This window comes from Bombina bombina, chromosome 2 (genome assembly GCF_027579735.1).
Source record: "Bombina bombina isolate aBomBom1 chromosome 2, aBomBom1.pri, whole genome shotgun sequence".
Lineage (NCBI taxonomy): Eukaryota > Metazoa > Chordata > Amphibia > Anura > Bombinatoridae > Bombina > Bombina bombina.
This window is the reverse complement of record NC_069500.1, coordinates 35,876,591-35,895,857: the sequence shown is the minus strand read 5'-3', so window position 1 is coordinate 35,895,857 and position 19,267 is coordinate 35,876,591. Positions and strand designations below refer to the sequence as shown.

General features: G+C 42.3%; 1 protein-coding gene across 1 annotated transcript in view; it reads right to left on the bottom strand.

The window, feature by feature from the left end:
* UNC13B (unc-13 homolog B) overlaps nt 1-19,267 on the bottom strand; it is a gene marked incomplete in the record, with an annotated part of 1,551,453 nt that overhangs the window by 1,339,808 nt on the left and 192,378 nt on the right. Inside the window, 1 exon segment of the mRNA XM_053701016.1 lies at nt 843-942. Within this exon segment, the coding sequence (XP_053556991.1) occupies nt 843-942 (100 nt within the window).

The window sequence follows — 19,267 nt, the reverse complement described above, 5'->3', positions numbered from 1 at the left end:
TCCCTCCCATAGCCCTGTGGAAAATCATAAGCCTGAGCTAATTATGCTTAGGCTGTTAGGATAAGGGAAGCATCAATGTATAGGAGGTGCAGTGAGAATTATGTCCCACCAGTTCCTATTGCTCTAAAGCCACCAATAGCTCTCCTGTAGAGAGTGATATGGACTAGGCTACACCCTAGAACAAAGCAGCACTCTCTGGCACTACTTTAAAAATAATAAACTCTTGATTGAAGAATCTAATCTAACACCTCACTTTACCTCTTCCTATCACTAACGCAGGCAAAGAGAATGACTGGAGTGGGAGGGAAGGGAGGAGCTATATATAGCAGCTCTGCTGTGGTGCTCTTTGCCTCCTCCTGCTGACAAGGAGGTGAATATCCCACAAGTAAGGATGAAATCCGTGGACTCATCGTGTCTTTAAAAAGAAATATATATAGTTTTGACATGTAAATAAAATAACCAAGGCTTTATTTCTGTTGAAATAGATAGCAAAAATTATCTGGTATTTTTGGCAAGATTTTCTCTGAAAGTCCCAGTAGTGAAGTAGATACCCCAAAGTATTGATTTAGGCCTATTTTATTAGATGTACGCCAAATGTGATCATATTTAAAAAAAAAAAAATCATTAACTTTTTCACAATCATGTTTCTCGCCAAAATTATAAGACAAATGGCTAATAAAGGTTTCCCCAATGTAAGGGTTCTGGCCATTTACTGAAATAAAAATCATCAAACAGTGACCTATTCTGACATATCAACAGCAATGATATAATTATCAGTTCACGTCAGTACCAAAGTATATAATGACAAACTTAATGCTAATGCTAATAATGAATATACTTACAACATGAAGTCCTGCTCCCAGCATGGCTGGTCACCCCGTACAGCAACCGTTGTGCTCTTCACATTTTGAACTTTTAAGGTCACATAAGTATTGAATTTATCTGCAAGAAAATGGTTATTTTTGTCATTATACATCATATAAGAGGTGAATTTAAGACATTGTGCATAGCATATTTCACTTTCTCAGCTGTGTAACCATGGTGCATTTCCTATAAGATTCAGCTTAAAGTTATTGTAAACTTCAACAAATTAAAGGCCAGTTTTAAAAAACACTTAACAGGGGCATTTTAATTCAGTAAACTTTACAATAATGCTTATTTTTTACCTTTGCGTTATGGTAAATATAACGCTGATCCTCTGCCTGCATCTCCTTCTGTATTTAGCAGATTGATGACAGATCTGGCTTCCTCCAATCGTTGTGTGCCCCCTTTGGCGTCCAGCTCGTGGGGCAATGCAATGATTAGAAGAAGCCGGATTCGTCCTCTATCTGCTAAAGAAAGCAGTAGATGCAGGCGGAGGATCAGCGTTATATTACCATAACGCAAAGGTAAGTATTTTAAAAAAATAAGCATCATTGTAAACTTTAATGAATTAAAGTGCCCCTGTTTTTAAGTGTATTATTTAATACTGGCCTTTAATTCGTTAAAGTTTACAATCACTTTAAATAACTTTTATTTAACATTCTCTTGCAAAAAAAGTAACAAATTTACTTACTGATCTTTCATACACACATCATAAAAAACTCATGCCCTTTAAGTGGCAGCTCTTACAGCAACTATCATCCCATCTGCAGTACTACTACTGGTAAATACGATCTATTATTGCATATGAGGCAGAAAACATATGTAAACTATGAAGTATTTGGGGAACATCTAACAGTAGTTGTTGCTTCAAACCGTGGCTTAAAAACTTAAATTATGCTTACCTGATAATTGTCTTTTCTTCTGTACGGGGAGAGTCCACAGCTGCATTCATTACTTTTGGGAAATACAGAACCTGGCCACCAGGAGAAGGCAAAGACACCCCAGCCAAAGACTTAAATACCTCCCCTACTTCCCTCATCCCCCAGTCATTCTGCCAAGGGAACAAGGAACAGTAGGAGAAATATCACGGTGAAAAAGGTGCCAGAAGAACGAAAACAAAAAGAATTTAAGGCTGCCCACAGAAAAATTACGGGAGCTGTGAACTCTCCCCGTACAGAAGAAAAGAAAATTATCAGGTAAGCATATTTTAAGTTTTTCTTCTTAAAAACAGGGAGAGTCCACAGGTGCATTCATTACTTTTTGGAAATCAATACCCAGCTATAAAGGAATACAAATGGGCGGGAACAAAAAAGGCAGCCCCTTCTGAGGGCACCACAGCCTGCCATAACCCAGATTCCCGACAAAAAACTACTTCAACAGAAGCAGAAGGAACAAAAAATGGGAAGAGGACAAAGTAACTGCCCACCAATTAGAACCATAAGGACCCCTGTTAGAGACCACTCGTAAATCCTGGACTGAACTGAGCACAAAAGCCTCTGAGGAGACAAAGGTCCCACTGTCTAGAAGCACACAAAAAGAAACCCTCTCCATGATCAATGGCAAGGGGAACAACAAACAAACTTCCCACAACACATTCTCCCTAAGAAGAAAGAAAAAAATCAGATAAGAAAATCCGAAAGGACCTCCAGAAACAATCCCTGAAAACTCAAGGATCAACAGAGGGAGAAGCCCCTAGCATAACTCAAAAAAGAGCGGACTACAAGGCTGCAAGAGGACAGAGCCCCGTAGAGAATACTCTACCGATGGAGAACATAACTACCTTACCACTGACAGCTATCTAGCACAGAGAAACTGAACACCCGTAGGTCAGAAACTCCGGGAGCAGAAGAGGAACAGAATAGTAATAACCATTTACGCCACAAACGAAAGCCGCAGACTTCCATCGGATAGGCAGTCAGACTACACGTCAAGCCATAAACTAGTCAACCGAGTAGCTAACAAACTTGCCCCAGGACCTTCCTGGAAATGAACAAGAGAAAAAAACTCAGAAAGGAGGACGACCAACTCTCCCCCTACTAGAAAACGGGGTAAGGGAGGACGACACCCTGACCAATAATGAAGAACAAGCTACCCGCTGAGGGAAGGTTCCATATCATCCGAACCAATTGCAAGGCCTCCCAACCTAAGGAAGGAGCATTTAGGATTTATGATACGTGGTTGATGCCCAAACAGAGCAGTCAGAGTCCCTGACCCCTACTCCGATCGAACTGTACCATTACAGAAGCGACTGGCAAGGTTCAAAAGGTCAAGGGAGATTAAAAAGTCCCAGCATCGATAATGCCCAGAGATCAGATAACGAATCTCCAGCCACGATTTCCTAAGGAAAAGAAGTAGGAAAGAGGCACCGATACCCAGAGAGACTAGCTCGGGTTTCAGGATACCTATATTCATTTCCCTTCAGAAAACCGAAGGGAGGGTACACTCACCAAGAGAGACCCTCGACCCTCTAACTCCTAGAGTCAGATGAGAAAAACTACCTCAGCAGGAGCCAACTGGATAGGCGCAGCAGACCAGATCCTCCCAAATAGAAGGAAATCGAAGAAACCCAGGAAGACTCCAGTAGAGAAATTCCCAGGAAAAACTTCCTTCATTTCTCCGGAAGAGAGAAAGAGAACTGCCCCAGTAGGAACAAGGAGATTTCCCCAGGACCCGGAAACCAAGCCTGCTACTGGACGCCGGACAGATCCAAAGTCTATGAAAATCTGGAAAACAGATTAACCAAAATGCCAAGTCAAAGACAAGGGTTAAAAAAAAAATGGACACCCAGAACCAGGAGCCGGATCAAAACCAAGAAACCTTGCTGTACAACCACAAAATTACCCCTTCTGTCTTGAACTCTGATCTTTCATGTTGTATCCCAGTGACTGTCCACTCAGCCCCAAAGGGCTTCTAGGATAACACCCACAAAGACCAAAAGACCAAGGTAGGACCCAAAAGAGATCAGAACTCAAACCTTAGAAATTAATCCCTTTTGAGAGAATATGACAGGCTCTAAAGATCCAGTCTGGATCAACCCACGGAAACCCCACAACTCAAGAATTTGACGAATGAACGAGCATCCTAAAACTATCAGGCGACGGCAAAAGAAACATAACAATCCCCAAGATCCCCAAGTATATTGGATCAAAAAGAGGATACTGCAAAAAAAACGGTCCCTAAGAACCAGGTCTCGTCAACCAGATGACTGGAAGTCCTTCCTCAAAAGGCAAGGGGAAGCAAAAAAACATAATTTATGCTTACCTGATAAATTTATTTCTCTTGTAGTGTATCCAGTCCACGGATCATCCATTACTTATGGAATATATTCTCCTTCCCAACAGGAAGCTGCAAGAGTCCACCCACAGCAAAGCTGCTATATAGCTCCTCCCCTAACTGCCATATTCAGTCATTCGACCGAAAACATGCAGAGAAAGGAAAAACCATAGGGTGCAGTGGTGACTGTAGTTCAAATTAAAAAATTACCTGCCTTAAAGTGACAGGGCGGGCCGTGGACTGGATACACTACAAGAGAAATAAATTTATCAGGTAAGCATAAATTATGTTTTCTCTTGTTAAGTGTATCCAGTCCACGGATCATCCATTACTTATGGAATACCAATACCAAAGCTAAAGTACACGGATGATGGGAGGGACAAGGCAGGTACTTAAACGGAAGTTACCACTGCCTGTAAAAAACCCTTTCTCCCAAAAATAGCCTCCGAAGAAGCAAGGTATCAAATTTGTTAAATTTGAAAAGTATGAAGCGCAGAACAAGACTCTGTCTTGTAAATCTGTTCAACAGAAGCCACATTTAAAAAAGGCCCAAGTGAAAACCACAGCTCTAGTAGAATGAGCTGTAATCCCTTCAGGAGGCTGCTGTCCAGCAGTCTCATAAGCTAAATGAATTATGCTTTTTAACCAAAAAGACAGAGAGGCTGCTGAAGTCTTTTGACCTCTCCTCTGTCCAGAATAGACAACAAACAAGGTGAACGTTTGATGAAAACTGTAGTAGCTTGTAAGTAAAACTTTAAAGCACAAACCACGTCCAATATTGTGTAATAGACGTTCCTTCTTTGAGGAAGGATTAGGATACAAGCATGGAACAACTATCTCTTGAGTGATGTACTTGTTAGATACCACCTTAGGAAAAAACCCAGGTTGGTACGCAGGACTACCTTATCCGTACGAAGGACCAAATAAGGAGAATCACATTGTAACACAGATAACTTGGAGACTCTACGAGTCGAGGAATTAGCTACCCAAAAGGAACTTTCCAAGATAAAGATTGATATCTATGGAACAAAAAAGGTTCAAACGGAACTTCTTGAAGAACCTTAAGAATCAGGTTTAAGCTCCATGGCGGAGCAACAGTTTTAAACACAGGCTTGGATCTAACCAAAGCCTGACCAAATGCCTGAACGTCTAGAATACCTGCCAGATGCTTGTGCAAAAAAATAGACAGAGTAAAAATCTGTCCCCTTTTAAGGAATTAGCTGACAACCCTTTTCTCAAAAACATCTTGGAGAAAAGATAATATCCTGGGAATCCAGACTTTACTCCATGAGTAACCCTTGGATTCATAACAATCAGATATTTACACCATATCTATGTTCAATTTTCCTAGAGACAGGCTTTCATGTCTGTATTAAGGTATCAATGACTGACTCGGAGAAGCCATGCTTTGATAACATCAAGCGTTCAGTCTCCAGGCAGTCCATCTCAGATTGATTCTATTTAGATGGTTGAAAGGACCCTGAGGTAGAGGGACCTGTCTCTGAAGCAGAGACCGTGATGGAAAGGATGACATGTCCACCAGATCTGCATACCAGGTCCTGCGTGGCTACGCAGGCGCTGTCAAAAACACCAAAGCCCTCTCCTGCTTGGTCTTGACCTCCGGAGGAAATCCCACTCCCCCGGAAGAAAAGTCTGACGACTTAGAAAATCCACCTCCCAGTTCTCAACACCTGGGATATGGATAGCTGATAGACAAGAGTGAGTCTCTGTCCAGTGAATTATTGTAAGACTTCTAACATCGCTAGGGAACTTCTGTTCCCCCTTGATGGCTGATGTAAGCCACAGTCGTGTATATTGTCCGACTGAGTATGATGTACCTCAGAGTTGCTAACTGAGGCCAAGTCTGAAGAGCATGGAATATCACTCCCAGTTCCAGAATATTTATTAGAAGGAGGGTCTCCTCCTAAGTCCACTATCCCTGAGCCTTCAGGGAGTTCCAGACTGCATCCCAACCTAAAAGGCTGGCATCTATTGTAACAATTGTCCCATCTGACCTGCGGAAGGTCATACCCTTGGACAGATGGACCCGACATAGTCACCAGAGAAGAGAATCTCTGGTCTCTTGGTCCAGGTTTAACAGGGGGACAAATCTGTGTAATCCCCGTTCCTCTGACTGAGCATGCATAGTTGCAGCGGTCTGAAATGTAGACGTGCAAACGGTACTATGTCCCTTGCCGCTACCATTAAGCCGATTTCATTCATGTACTGAGCCACCGAAGGGCGCGGATGGGATGAAAAAAACACGGCAGAAATTTAGAAACTTTGACAACCTGGACTCCGTCAGGTAAATTTTCATTTCTACAGAATCTATCAGAGTCCCTAGGAGGGAAACCCTTGAGATTGGGGATAGAGAACTCTTTCCTTGTTCACTTTCCACCCATGTGATCTCAGAAATGCCAGTACTACGTCCGTATGAGACTGGGCAATTTGGATGTTTGACGCCTGTATCAGGATGTCGTCTAAATAAGGGGCCACTTCTATGCCCCGCGGTCTAAGGACCGCCAAAGCGACCCCAGAACCTCCATAAAGATTCTTGGGGCTGTAGATATCCCAAAGGAAAGAGCTACAAACTGGTAATGCCTGTCTAGAAAGGCAAACCTGAAAAACGATGGTGATCTTTATGCATCACAATGTGAGGATAAGCATCCTTCAAATCCATTGTAGTCCTCTATTGACTCTCCTGGATCATAGTTAAGATGGTACGAATAGTTTCCATCTTAAATGACGGAATTCTGAGGAATTTGTTTAAGATCTTTAGATCCAAAATAGGTCTGAAGGTTCCCTCTCCTTGGGAACCACAAACAGATTTGAGTAAAAACTCTGTCCCTGTTCCTCTCTTGGAACTAGATGGATCTCGTACACAATGTAAGAATGCCTCCTTCTTTATCTGGTTTGCAGATAATTGTGAAAGGCGAAATCTCCCCTTTTTTGGGGGGGGAATCTTTGAAATCCAGAAGATATCTCTGGGATATAAATTCCAATGCCTAGGGATCCTGGGCATCTCTTGCCCACGCCTGGGCAAAGAATGAAAGTCTGCCCCCTATAGGATCCGTTACCGGATAGGGGTCCGTTCCTTCATGCTGCCTTAGAGGCAGCAGCAGGCTCCTTGGCCTGCTTATCTTTGTTCCAGGTCCGATTGTCTCCAGACCGCCTTGGACTGAGCAAAAATTCCCTCTTGTTTTGCCTTAGAGGAAGAGGATGCCACACCTGCCCTGAAGTTTTTAAAAGGTACGCAAATTAGACTTTTTTTTTTTTTTGCCCTTGATTTAGACCTATCCTGAGGAAGGGCATGACCTTTTCCTCCAGTGATATAAGCAATAATCTCCTTCAAACCAGGCCCGAATAGGGTCTGCCCCTTGAAGGGAAGTTAAGTAGCTTATTTATTAAAGTCACGACAGCTGACCATGATATAAGCCATAGCGCTCTGCGCGCCAGTATAGTAAAAAACAGAATTCTTAGCCGTTAGTCTAGTCAAATGAACAAGGCATCAGAAAACAAAGGAATTGGCTAGCATAAGCTTGTCAAATATATTCATCCAATGGAGTCGCTTAACTGTAAAGCCTCATCAAGAGACTCAACCCAGAACGCCGCAGCAGCAGTGACAGAAGCAATGTATGCAAGGGGCTGCAGGATAAAACCCTGTTGAATAAACATTTTTTATCCATTGGATCTAAAAAGCACAACTGTCCTCGTCAGAGGTAGTGGTACGCTTAGCTAGAGTAGAAACTCTTCTCTCCACCTTAGGAACTGTCTGCCAGAAGTCCCGTGTGGTGGTAACTATTAGAAAACATTCTTCTAAAAAATAGGAGGGGAAGAGAACGGCACACCTGGTCTATCCCATTCCTTATTAAAAAATTTTTTAGTAAACCTCTTTAGGTATTGGAAAAACATCAGTACACACCGGCACTGCATATTATTTATCCAGTCTACACAATTTCTCTGGCCCTGCGATTGTACACATTCATTCAGAGCAGCCAAAGCCTCCCTGAGCAACAGGTGGAGGTTCTCAAGCATAAATTTTAAATGTAGAAATATCAGAATCAGGTTAAATCATCTTCCCTGAGTCAAAAAAATAAAAATAATCACCCACAGACTAAGCATATTGTGAGGTAGTATCATACATGGTTCTTAAAGCGTCTGTATGCTCTGTATCTACCCCCAGAGCTAACTGCTTTCCTTTAATTTCAGGTAGTCTGACTAATACTGCTGCCAGAATATTATTCACCACCTTTGCCATGTCTTGTAAAATAAACGCTATGGGCGCCCTTGATGTACTTGGCGCCATTTGAGCGTGAGTCCCTGAAGCGGGAGTCGAAGGGTCTGACACGTGGGGAGAGTTAGTCGGCATAACTTTCCCCTCGACAGAATCCCCTGGTAAAGAAACGCTATGGGTGCCCTTGATGTACTTGGCGCCATTTGAGCGTGAGTCCCTAAAGCGGGAGTCAAAAGGTCTGACACGTGGGGAGAGTTAGTCGGCATAACTACCCCCACGACAGAATCCTCTGGTGATAATGTTTTTAAAGACAAAAAATGATCTTTATTGTTTAACATGAAATCAGTACATCTGGTACACATTCTAAGATGGGGTTCCACCATGGCTTTAAAACATAATGAACACAGAGCTTCCTCTATGTCAGACATGTTAGAACAGACTAATAATGAGACTAGTAAGCTTGGAAAACACTTTAAATCAAGTTAACAAGCAAATATATAAAACGTTACTGTGCCTTTAAGAGAAACAAATTTTGCCAAAATTTGAAATAACAGTGAAAAAAGGCAGTTAAACTAACAAAATTTTTACAGTGTATGTAACAAGTTAGCAGAGCATTGCACCCACTTGCAAATGGATGATTAACCCCTTAATACAAAAAACAGATTAACAAAACGAAAAATATGTTTTAAACAGTCATAACAGCTCCTACTTTTGAAGCCCTTTTGAGCCCTTCAGAGATGTCCTATAGCATGCAGGGGACTGCTGAGGGAAGCTGAATGTCACTGTTTGTAATTTTAACTGCACCAACTGTAACTTTTATACTATAACAGTGGAAAGCCTCAGGAAACTGTTTCTATGCAAAATTTAAGCCAGCCATGTGGAAAAAACTTAGGCCCCAATAAGTTTTATCACCAAACATATGTTAAAAAACGATTAAACATGCCAGCAAACGTTTTAAAACACATTTTTACAAGAGTATGTATCTCTATTAATAAGCCTGATACCAGTCGCTATCGCTGCATTTAAGGCTTTACTTACATTACTTCGGTATCAGCAGTATTTTCTTAGTCAATTCCATTCCTAGAAAAATATTTTACTGCACATACCTTATCTGCAGGAAAACCTGCACGCCATTCCCCCTCTGAAGTACCTCACTCCTCAGAATGTGTGAGAACAGCAAATGGATCTTAGTTACGTCTGCTAAGATCATAGAAAAACGCAGGCAGATTCTTCTTCCAAATACTGCCTGAGATAAACAGCACACTCCGGTGCCATTTAAAAATAACAAACTTTTGATTGAAGAATAAACTAAGTAGAAAGCACCACAGACTCTCACAACCTCCTATCTATGTTGAGGCTTGCAAGAGAATGACTGAATATGGCAGTTAGGGGAGGAGCTATATAGCAGCTTTGCTGTGGGTGGACTCTTGCAGCTTCCTGTTGGGAAGGAGAATATATTCCATAAGTAATGGATGATCCGTGGACTGGATACACTTAACAAGAGAAATACAGCAATCCTCGAAAAAGAGAAAGGAAGCACTGCCTAAGGAGATCGGAACCAAAATAGGACAATTCAGTCTACAATGGAGTAACAATAGAGGGGAAAATTAATCACCCCCTACACCAGGTAATAAAGATCTCCATGAAGTCATCTGATTCCCCCCCCCCCCCCCCTCGGAAGGGAGAACTCAGGAACTATAAATACACTGCCATAGCAGGATTCGTAATCCCAGCTAACTATGCTAGCTATGCAGGCACTTAGGATTGAGTATGAACCAAACAGCGGACGCCCCACCAAGATGAAATAAAGTAGGACCAGCCTGACATCTAGGATAGAAGGGTCTCCTATAGCTTGCAGAAACAAGAAAACAACCTCTTAACAAGAAGTAAGCAAACTTAGTACCCAAACAGGACCAGCCTGTTACCAAGAATACAACGTGTCTGATATAAACCTCAAAGAACAGAGTGAACTAGTACCCAACCAGAACCAGCCTGATGTCCAGGGTACGAACTGTTCAAGGGCCAACTGAAAGTTCTAAATCCTAGCAGGGATAGACTAAATAAACAGACAAACGATAGGCAAATAAGCTCCGAGACTTAAACATTGTCTCTTAATTTTTTTTATTTTTTGTTAACTTCCGCTGGAAGCAACATCTATCGCGACCATAGAATCGCCAGTATCGAAATCTCAGAGAAGAAAATAAATTTCCTTAAAGAAAAAGTCTAGAACAGTCTCGATCTCTGGAAATAAAACACATCCTAACGAAATCAAAATAAAGTAGGCAGCACCCGCAGGTGAACGCCAAAAAGGAATGGAAACACTAACAGGGCCAGCCTGTCAGAGACCCGATTCCTCAAGAGCTCAGAACTGGGATTAGATACACAAACAAGAGACGACCAGGAGTAGAATCTCCATCCCTCTACTCGTCTAGCGCCATCTGATTCAGAAGACTGAGGATCTGTTGACAAATCAGAACTGGGATCCTCCAATGCCGCCAACACATGCCTCAGCAGTACACGCAGACGCGCCAGTCTGAATCTAAAGGCAAGGCTCGCCTCCGGCAGGGCATCTGAAGGCCCCGACCCTGAAGGCTGTACCCCTGAAACCTCAAAGGGAACCGCTTTCTCAGAGGAAAGATCCGATATAATCGATCTCTCACCTGACACACCCAGGGTAAAAGCGCACGGATGAGCTCTTCGCTTGCAATCACGAAGATGTAAGTGCGCCAATGCCAAAGATATGGCCATGCAAAACAGTGCAGAAACCTCTGGTGGAAATAAACCTCCTTCCGGAGAAGGGGTAATGGTATTTGGGACAACTGCCTGTGTAGGAACAGAAGATGCTAGGGAACGCACCTCCCGGGACACAGAATCCTCAGAGGCGGACGGCTCAGCGGTTTCTAACCTCTCCCCCATTGGGAGAAGAGAGAACTCTATTATGGCATACCGAACATAATTGATTGGACTGGAATACCAGGGCCTCCACACAATCTACGCAGGTAACAGAATCTGAATCAGAGAAATCCTTCTCCGAAAAATCAGAATCCTCCATAACTTGACTGATTAAATTTTGGGAAAAAATTACTCGCACCTTATGCCCCCAATGGCTGGGGCACTCACCACCTCATATGACCTAGACAAGTAGAAAAACAGACCCTCTCCACCATAGCTCAGTCAGGAACTCGGAAATAGAGAACAAAAACGTGACCATGCCCGGTCACGAGATGCAACATGCAGGCCAAAGGAAAAGCGCGGCAGTCCACAAGAACTGCGCAGCTCAAAAAACTTGTACATCCCGTAATAGCCATGAGCCCCAACATCTTTACTCATAAGCAGACAGAATCACATGAGACCCACTGAGACCATGTCTTCTATCATTACATTATATTCCCACAATGAAAGGAAAATAAAACGATTTTACCGGAATCTATGTCGTGGAACAGTAACACGGTCCTTCAAGTTTGACAGATAGTAGCGTTGCTTCTGACATGGACTTGAGTGAAGAAAGCAGGCAGCGAAACTCGTCAACGCCGATTGCTTATGGAGCTGTTAATGTGAGTCGGGATGGTTTCGCTGAAAGACTCTCCCTGCATCTCCAGACTCTAACTTTCATCCATGCTCTCACTGAGAGGCTGACAGGACTACTTAAAACTCCAGTCCCATCTTGAAGAGGGGGAGGTATTTAAGCCTTTGGCTGGGGTGTCTTTGCCTCCTTCTGGTAGCCAGGTTCTGTATTTCCCAAAAGTAATGAATGCAGCTGAGGACTCTCCCCATTTTAAGAAGAAAACATAATTTATGCTTACCTGATAAATTCCTTTCTTCTGTTGTGTGATCAGTCCACGGGTCATCATTACTTCTGGGATATAACTCCTCCCCAACAGGAAATGCAAGAGGATTCACCCAGCAGAGCTGATATAGCTCCTCCCCTCTACGTCAGTCCCAGTCATTCGACCAAGAATCAACGAGAAAGGAGTAACCAAGGGTGAAGTGGTGACTGGAGTATAATTTAAAAGATATTTACCTGCCTTAAAAACAGGGCGGGCCGTGGACTGATCACACAACAGAAGAAAGGAATTTATCAGGTAAGCATAAATTATGTTTTCTTCTGTTATGTGTGATCAGTCCACGGGTCATCATTACTTCTGGGATACCAATACCAAAGCAAAAGTACACGGATGACGGGAGGGATAGGCAGGCTCATTATACAGAAGGAACCACTGCCTGAAGAACCTTTCTCCCAAAAATAGCCTCCGAAGAAGCAAAAGTGTCAAATTTGTAAAATTTGGAAAAAGTATGAAGCGAAGACCAAGTTGCAGCCTTGCAAATCTGTTCAACAGAGGCCTCATTCTTAAAGGCCCAAGTGGAAGCCACAGCTCTAGTGGAATGAGCTGTAATTCTTTCAGGAGGCTGCTGTCCAGCAGTCTCATAGGCTAAACGTATTATGTTACGAAGCCAAAAAGAGAGAGAGGTAGCAGAGGCTTTTTGACCTCTCCTCTGTCCAGAATAAACGACAAACAGGGAAGAAGTTTGACGAAACTCTTTAGTTGCCTGCAAGTAGAACTTGAGGGCACGAACTACATCCAGATTGTGTAGAAGACGTTCCTTCTTTGAAGAAGGATTTGGACACAAGGATGGAACAACAATCTCTTGATTGATATTCCTGTTAGTAACTACCTTAGGTAAGAACCCAGGTTTAGTACGCAGAACTACCTTGTCTGAGTGAAAAATCAGATAAGGAGAATCACAATGTAATGCTGATAACTCAGAGACTCTTCGAGCCGAGGAAATAGCCATTAAAAACAGAACTTTCCAAGATAACAATTTTATATCAATGGAATGAAGGGGTTCAAACGGAACACCCTGTAAAACGTTAAGAACTAAGTTTAAACTCCATGGTGGAGCAACAGCTTTAAACACAGGCTTGATCCTAGCTAAAGCCTGACAAAAAGCCTGGACGTCTGGATTTTCTGACAGACGCCTGTGTAACAAGATGGACAGAGCTGAAATCTGTCCCTTTAATGAACTAGCCGATAAACCCTTTTCTAAGCCCTCTTGTAGAAAGGACAAGATCCTAGAGATCCTAACTTTACTCCAGGAGTAACGTTTGGATTCACACCAGTATAGGTATTTACGCCATATTTTATGGTAAATCTTTCTGGTAACAGGCTTCCTAGCCTGTATCAGGGTATCAATAACCGACTCAGAAAAACCACGTTTTGATAAAATCAAGCGTTCAATTTCCAAGCAGTCAGTTTCAGAGAAGTTAGATTTTGATGTTTGAACGGACCCTGTATCAGAAGGTCCTGTCTTAGAGGTAGAGACCAAGGTGGACAGGATGACATGTCCACTAGATCTGCATACCAAGTCCTGCGTGGCCATGCAGGTGCTATTAGAATCACTGATGCTCTCTCCTGTTTGACTTTGGCAATCAATCGAGGAAGCAGCGGGAAGGGTGGAAACACATAAGCCATCCCGAAGTTCCAAGGTGCTGTCAAAGCATCTATCAGAACCGCTCCCGGATCCCTGGATCTGGACCCGTAGTGAGGAAGTTTGGCGTTCTGGCGAGACGCCATGAGATCTATCTCTGGATTGCCCCAACGTCGAAGTATTTGGGCAAAGACCTCCGGATGAAGTTCCCACTCCCCCGGATGAAAAGTCTGGCGACTCAAGAAATCCGCCTCCCAGTTCTCCACTCCCGGGATGTGGATTGCTGACAGGTGGCAAGAGTGAGACTCTGCCCATCGAATTATCTTTGATACTTCCATCATTGCTAGGGAGCTTTTTGTCCCTCCCTGATGGTTGATGTAAGCTACAGTCGTGATATTGTCCGACTGAAACCTGATGAACCCCCGAGTTGTTAATTGGGGCCAAGCCAGAAGGGCATTGAGAACTGCTCTCAATTCCAGAATGTTTATTGGAAGGAGACTCTCCTCCTGATTCCATAATCCCTGAGCCTTCAGAGAATTCCAGACAGCGCCCCAACCTAGTAGGCTGGCGTCTGTTGTTACAATTGTCCAGTCTGGCCTGCTGAATGGCATCCCCCTGGACAGGTGTGGCCGATGAAGCCACCATAGAAGAGAATTTCTGGTCTCTTGATTCAGATTCAGAGTAGGGGACAAATCTGAGTAATCCCCATTCCACTGACTTAGCATGCATAATTGCAGCGGTCTGAGGTGTAGGCGTGCAAAAGGTACTATGTCCATTGCCGCTACCATTAAGCCGATCACCTCCATGCATTGAGCTACTGACGGGTGTTGAATGGAATGAAGGACACGGCATGCATCTTGAAGTTTTGTTAACCTGTCCTCTGTCAGGTAAATCTTCATTTCTACAGAATCTATAAGAGTCCCCAAGAATGGAACTCTTGTGAGAGGAAAAAGAGAACTCTTCTTTTCGTTCACTTTCCATCCATGCGACCTTAGAAATGCCAGAACTAACTCTGTATGAGACTTGGCAGTTTGAAAGCTTGAAGCCTGTATTAGAATGTCGTCTAGATACGGAGCTACCGAAATCCCTCGCGGTCTTAGTACCGCCAGGAGGGCACCTAGAATCTTTGTGAAGATTCTTGGGGCCGTAGCCAATCCGAATGGAAGAGCTACAAACTGGTAGTGCCTGTCTAGGAAGGCAAACCGTAGATACCGGTGATGATCTTTGTGGATCGGTATGTGAAGGTAAGCATCTTTTAAATCCACTGTGGTCATGTACTGACCCTTTTGGATCATGGGCAAGATTGTTCGAATAGTTTCCATTTTGAACGATGGAACTCTTAGGAATTTGTTTAGAATCTTTAAATCTAAGATTGGTCTGAAGGTTCCCTCTTTTTTGGGAACCACAAACAGGTTTGAGTAGAACCCTTGTCCTTGTTCCGACCGCGGAACCGGATGGATCACTCCCATTAATAACAGATCTTGTACACAGCGTAGAAACGCTTCTTTCTTTATCTGATTTGTTGACAATCTTGACAGATGAAATCTCCCTCTTGGGGGAGATAATTTGAAGTCTAGAAGGTATCCCTGAGATATGATCTCTAGCGCCCAGGGATCCTGAACATCTCTTGCCCAGGCCTGGGCGAAGAGAGAAAGTCTGCCCCCCACTAGATCCGGTCCCGGATCGGGGGCTCTCGGTTCATGCTGTCTTTGGGGCAGCAGCAGGTTTCCTGGCCTGTTTGCCCTTGTTCCAGGACTGGTTGGGCTTCCAGCCTTGCCTGTAACGAGCAACAGCTCCTTCCTGTTTTGGTGCAGTGGAGGTTGATGCTGCTCCTGTTTTGAAATTCCGAAAGGGACGAAAATTAGACTGTCTAGCCTTAGCTTTGGCTTTGTCTTGAGGTAGGGCGTGGCCCTTACCTCCTGTAATGTCAGCGATAATTTCTTTCAAACCGGGCCCAAATAAGGACTGCCCCTTGAAAGGTATATTAAGTAATTTGGACTTAGAAGTAACATCAGCTGACCAGGATTTTAGCCACAGTGCCCTACGTGCCTGTATGGCGAATCCTGAGTTCTTAGCCGTAAGTTTGGTTAAATGTACTACGGCCTCCGAAATGAATGAATTAGCTAGTTTAAGGACTCTAAGCCTGTCCATAATGTCGTCTAGCGTATATGAACTAAGGTTCTCTTCCAGAGACTCAATCCAAAATGCTGCCGCAGCCGTAATCGGCGCGATACATGCAAGGGGTTGCAAAATAAAACCTTGTTGAACAAACATTTTCTTAAGGTAACCCTCCAATTTTTTATCCATTGGATCTGAAAAGGCACAGCTATCCTCCACCGGGATAGTGGTACGCTTAGCTAGAGTAGAAACTGCTCCCTCCACCTTAGGGACCGTTTGCCATAAGTCCCGAGTGGTGGCGTCTATTGGAAACATCTTTCTAAATATTGGAGGGGGTGAGAACGGCACACCGGGTCTATCCCACTCCTTAGTAACAATTTCAGTTAATCTCTTAGGTATAGGAAAAACGTCAGTACTCGCCGGTACCGCAAAGTATTTATCCAACCTACATAGTTTCTCTGGTATTGCAACGGTGTTACAATCATTGAGAGCTGCTAAGACCTCCCCTAGTAATACACGGAGGTTCTCCAATTTAAATTTAAAATTTGAAATATCTGAATCCAATCTGTTTGGATCAGAACCGTCACCCACAGAATGAAGCTCTCCGTCCTCATGCTCTGCAAGCTGTGACGCAGTATCAGACATGGCCCTAGTATTGTCAGCGCACTCTGTTCTCACCCCAGAGTGATCACGCTTGCCTCTTAGCTCAGGTAATTTAGACAAAACTTCAGTCATAACAGTAGCCATATCTTGTAATGTTATCTGTAATGGCCGCCCAGATGTACTAGGCGCCATAATATCACGCACCTCCCGGGCGGGAGATGCAGGTACTGCCGCGTGAGGCGAGTTAGTCGGCATAACTCTCCCCTCGCAGATTGGTGAAATTTGTTCACATTGTACAGATTGACTTTTATTTAAAGTAGCATCAATACAGTTAGTACATAAATTTCTATTGGGCTCCACCTTGGCATTGGAACAAATGACACAGATATCCTCTGAGTCAGACATGTTTAACACACTAGCAATAACTTGCAACCTGGTTATAATCTTTTTTAGCAAAAACGTACTGTGCCTCAAAGAGGTACTTAAACGATTAAATGATTAAATGACAGTTGAGATAATAAACTGAGAACAGTTATAGCATCAACTTTAAAACAACACAACTTTTAGCAAGGTTTTGTTCCCATTAGTAAGATAACATAACTAAATTTGACATAAAAATTATTGAGTAACGTCTTTATCCACAGTCAATATAAAAAATTCTCACAGCTTCTGCTGAGAGAATGTACCTCCCTTCAAGAAGTTTGAAGACCCCTGAGATCTGTCAGAGATGAACCGGATCATGCAGGAAAAATAATAGCTGACTGGAAATTGTTGATGCGTAGCAAAGAGCGCCAAAAACGGCCCCTCCCTCTCACACACAGCAGTGAAGAGAAACGAAACTGTCACAATTCAAAATAAACTACTGCCAAGTGGAAAATAAAGCCCAAACATTTATTTACTCAGTACCTCAGCAGTGTAAACGATTCTACATTCCAGCAAAAACGTTTAACATGATATAATACTTATTAAAAAGATTAGTGACCTTTAACAAAGTAGTTCCGGTGAAGTACCATTCCCAGAATACTGAAGTGTATACATACATGTCATTATAACGGTATAGCAGGATTTTCTCATCAATTCCATTCAGAAAATAAAAACTGCTACATACCTCAATGCAGATTCATCTGCCCCTGTCCCCTGATCTGAAGCTTTTACCTCCCTCAGATGGCCGAGAACAGCAATATGATCTTAACTACTCCGGTTAAAATCATAGTAAAAACTCTGGTAGATTCTTCCTCAAAGTCTGCCAGAGAAGTAATAACACGCTCCGGTGCTATTATAAAATAACAAACTTTTGATTGAAGTCATAAAAACTAAGTATAATCACCATAGTCCTCTCACACATCCTATCTAGTCGTTGGGTGCAAGAGAATGACTGGGACTGACGTAGAGGGGAGGAGCTATATCAGCTCTGCTGGGTGAATCCTCTTGCATTTCCTGTTGGGGAGGAGTTATATCCCAGAAGTAATGATGACCCGTGGACTGATCACACATAACAGAAGAAAAAAGGTTTATATGAGCTAAATAAATATGGGATAAGCATTGCCAGTAACATTGATTCTGGAATGTATTTTTATTCTTTTTATCTTGATTATATCCTCAGTGAAGTCAGCAAAAAGCTAAAGCACATTTTATATCTACTTACTAACTTATATACATACACACACACACATATACATATATATTTTTATGTGTATTTGTATATAATTCAACTACTTCCCAAAGACACACCTTTTCATGTGCAGGAATATAGCAATACATTCCTTTAGTTAAAATAGTTTAGTTAAAAGTCCATGTCAGGAGCATAACTAATAGCCCAACTGATGTTCTTTTAAGCAGCAGTCCAACGGTCAGAAATAGCATAGAGAAACAGGTAAAGGGCAGAGATACAAATTTTTTTATGGCATAGCTAACTCTAAAACAAATAACTGATATAGTGGCAATCCGGACCTTATATTAAATATCTTTTTAGTTGTTAGTGGCAAATTACTAAGAGCAAACTATTTTCTTATATCTTAATAGCCATAACCGCTAGTCGTGTGAATCGATAGTCTTGGCATATAACTTGAAAATCTTTTGTTAATATCATAAGGGCAAACTACTGTCTTATATATAATATCATAAGGGCAAACTACTGTCTTATATCTTAAAGTTATAACCGCTAGCCGTGTGAATGGATAATCTGGGCATATACCTTAATAAACATTTGTTAATATCATAAGGGTATAACGGATAGGTGTTTATACTGGCTGTTTTAGCCTTCATTTTGATAACACAATCACAAGTACTGTGAACATTACAGTCGCCCAATATTATAACGGCTAACTGTGTATAAAGGGTGCTTTAGATAAAAAACTGAGATAAATTACTGACTGAGACCTCAGTAGCTAACTGATAACATCAGCTACTTTAGCTTTTACTTTTACAGTACAATCGCATATGCTTAGTTGGTGATTAATAGTGGACACATATATATGTGGTGATACCAGAGATACAATATTGCAAAGATACTAATAAAGTATATCTCGTAGCTACATAAAAATCCCCCTATATAACATTAAATATATCTTCAGATTTAATATGTGAAAATGGTGCTTCTTATATAGTGAACACCGCATAGTACAAAGGAGAGCTATTGAGACAAAACGAATCTAATTACTGGCAAACCTATCTCATATAGACCATCTTAATTACAACATCTCCAATATTATATTAGATGAGAGAACAGCCACAATCTAAAACACTGTA